Here is a 1,855-nt window from a genome sequence, read left to right as displayed (position 1 = left end):
AAAATAAAATGTGTGGGTTTTATTTACAATAGCACTGTTTCTTTAAAAAAAGAAATTCAATAAAATGGAGAAGTAGGGTATTTTTTATCCCCCCCTCCCCTCCCCCACACACACACACACTTATTTTTCCCTTTAAAATGCATAGAAAATAAAGTGATTCCTAAAACAAATAAGCAGTGGTAAAGTTATTGCAGAATAAATGGGAGCAGCACTGAGAAGTGAAAACTGCTTGCATCCATAAATTGAAAGCTGAAGCAGTTAAAAGGAAGGTAGAAATAGCTCTTTTGATTTACCAAAAGTTGAGACAAAATTTATCAAAAACTTTAATAATTTTTTCATCAGAAACTATTTCTGGAAATCTATCCATCGTCTATAACTTTCAAATAGTCAAGTTTATGCAGCAAAAGGGTAGACAAAGACAATGGATTACCAAAACAAGACCAAAGTGACCACATTTGTGCTTTCTGGGCTTACAGATGATGAACAGCTTGCCCCGTTCCTCTTCTTCTTCTTCTTGCTAGTCTACCTTGCATGTGTTGTGTTCAACTTTGGTATGATCTTTGTAGTTCTTACAGCACCTACTCTCCAGACTCCAATGTACCACTTTCTGGGTTACCTCTCCATGTTGGACCTTGTCTATTCCTCTGTTGTCAATCCTAAACTATTGGCTGACCTTACAACTAAATTAAAGATAATTTCGTTTACAAACTGTGCTGTCCAGTTCTTTTTCTTTGACTTTCTGGCTGTGACTGAATCCCTTCTGCTTTCCACCATGGCGTATGATCGATATGCAGCCATCTGCCACCCTTTTCTTTATGTTTCTGTGATAACCACCAAAAAATGCTCAGGTCTGGTTCTTCTTGTTTTCTCTACTGGTTTCTTGCAGTCTGTAATTCAAACCTGCTGCATCTTCACTCTTGACTTCTGTGGACCAAATTACATAGACAACTATTTCTGTGATGTGCCTCAACTGCTGAAGTTGGCCTGTTCCAGCAATCTATCATGTAATTTGACAAAATTCCTCATTCTCATTCTCGGCGCCATGGGTCCGTTGATCATAATCTTTGTGTCCTATAGTTTTATTGTCTTTTCCATCCTACAGATAAAGTCTAGCGAGGGCCGAAAGAAGGCTTTCAGTACCTGCTCCTCCCATCTTACGTGTGTCTCTGTTTTCTATGGGACAGTGTTCTTCATATACTTGCAGCCTCCTTCCAACACTCTTGGGTGGCAAGAAAAGGCCGGTTCTATCTTCTACACAATCATAATACCAATGCTGAACCCTCTTATTTACAGCTTGAGGAACCAAGAGGTGAAGAGGGCCATTAGGGGAACACTTCACAAATACAGATAGGCTAATGTTTGTAAGATCCCATAATTTTTTATACATATATTCTGATTAGTATGGCTCATGTTTAGTAGAATTCACAGAGAAGAATGGGATCAGTGTCCGCAGGTGGTAGCGGTTTGAAAATCTCAGATTTGCTTTAACTAGTGTTAAGCTTAAATTTTGAATAATTTTAATTTTGCAACAAAATTTCCAATTACGATGCAAAGTCGTAATTTGAACTTTCCCACAAAATTTGTTTATAATGTCACCATAATTATGTTCTGTAATCTTATGCTTATGTGTAATTACCCAAAAATGTGAAATTTGATTCTGTAGGAAGAAGTCAAAACAATTTTTTGGGGAAAAGACTGGTAATTTTTTAGAAGAGAAAAATCAAAGAAAAAACTGTGTTTTAACTCAGTAAAATATCATTTTGCTGCAGTACACTTTACTATATACCAAGTTCTGTATACACATTTGATATGTTATAAAAAATGGAAAGCGTGGGGTTCCTGCTCCTGTGGAAAG

At 36.9% G+C, this 1,855-nt stretch overlaps 1 protein-coding gene across 1 annotated transcript; it reads left to right on the top strand.

The window, feature by feature from the left end:
- The first annotated feature begins 421 nt into the window (after positions 1–421).
- LOC137561830 (olfactory receptor 5AN6-like) lies at positions 422–1,351 on the top strand. The gene has a single exon (XM_068273185.1). The coding sequence runs from the start codon at positions 422–424 to the stop codon at positions 1,349–1,351; it is 930 nt and encodes a 309-aa protein (XP_068129286.1).
- Positions 1,352–1,855: the final 504 nt, after the last annotated feature.

This window comes from Hyperolius riggenbachi, chromosome 3 (genome assembly GCF_040937935.1).
Source record: "Hyperolius riggenbachi isolate aHypRig1 chromosome 3, aHypRig1.pri, whole genome shotgun sequence".
Lineage (NCBI taxonomy): Eukaryota > Metazoa > Chordata > Amphibia > Anura > Hyperoliidae > Hyperolius > Hyperolius riggenbachi.
Note: the sequence above shows the minus strand (reverse complement) of the source record. Positions and strands in the feature narration are given on the sequence as shown.

Excerpts from the sequence above, each read along its gene's own strand:
- LOC137561830 (XM_068273185.1), top strand. The coding sequence starts at position 422 with ATGGATTACCAAAACAAGACCAAAGTGACCACATTTGTGCTTTCTGGG.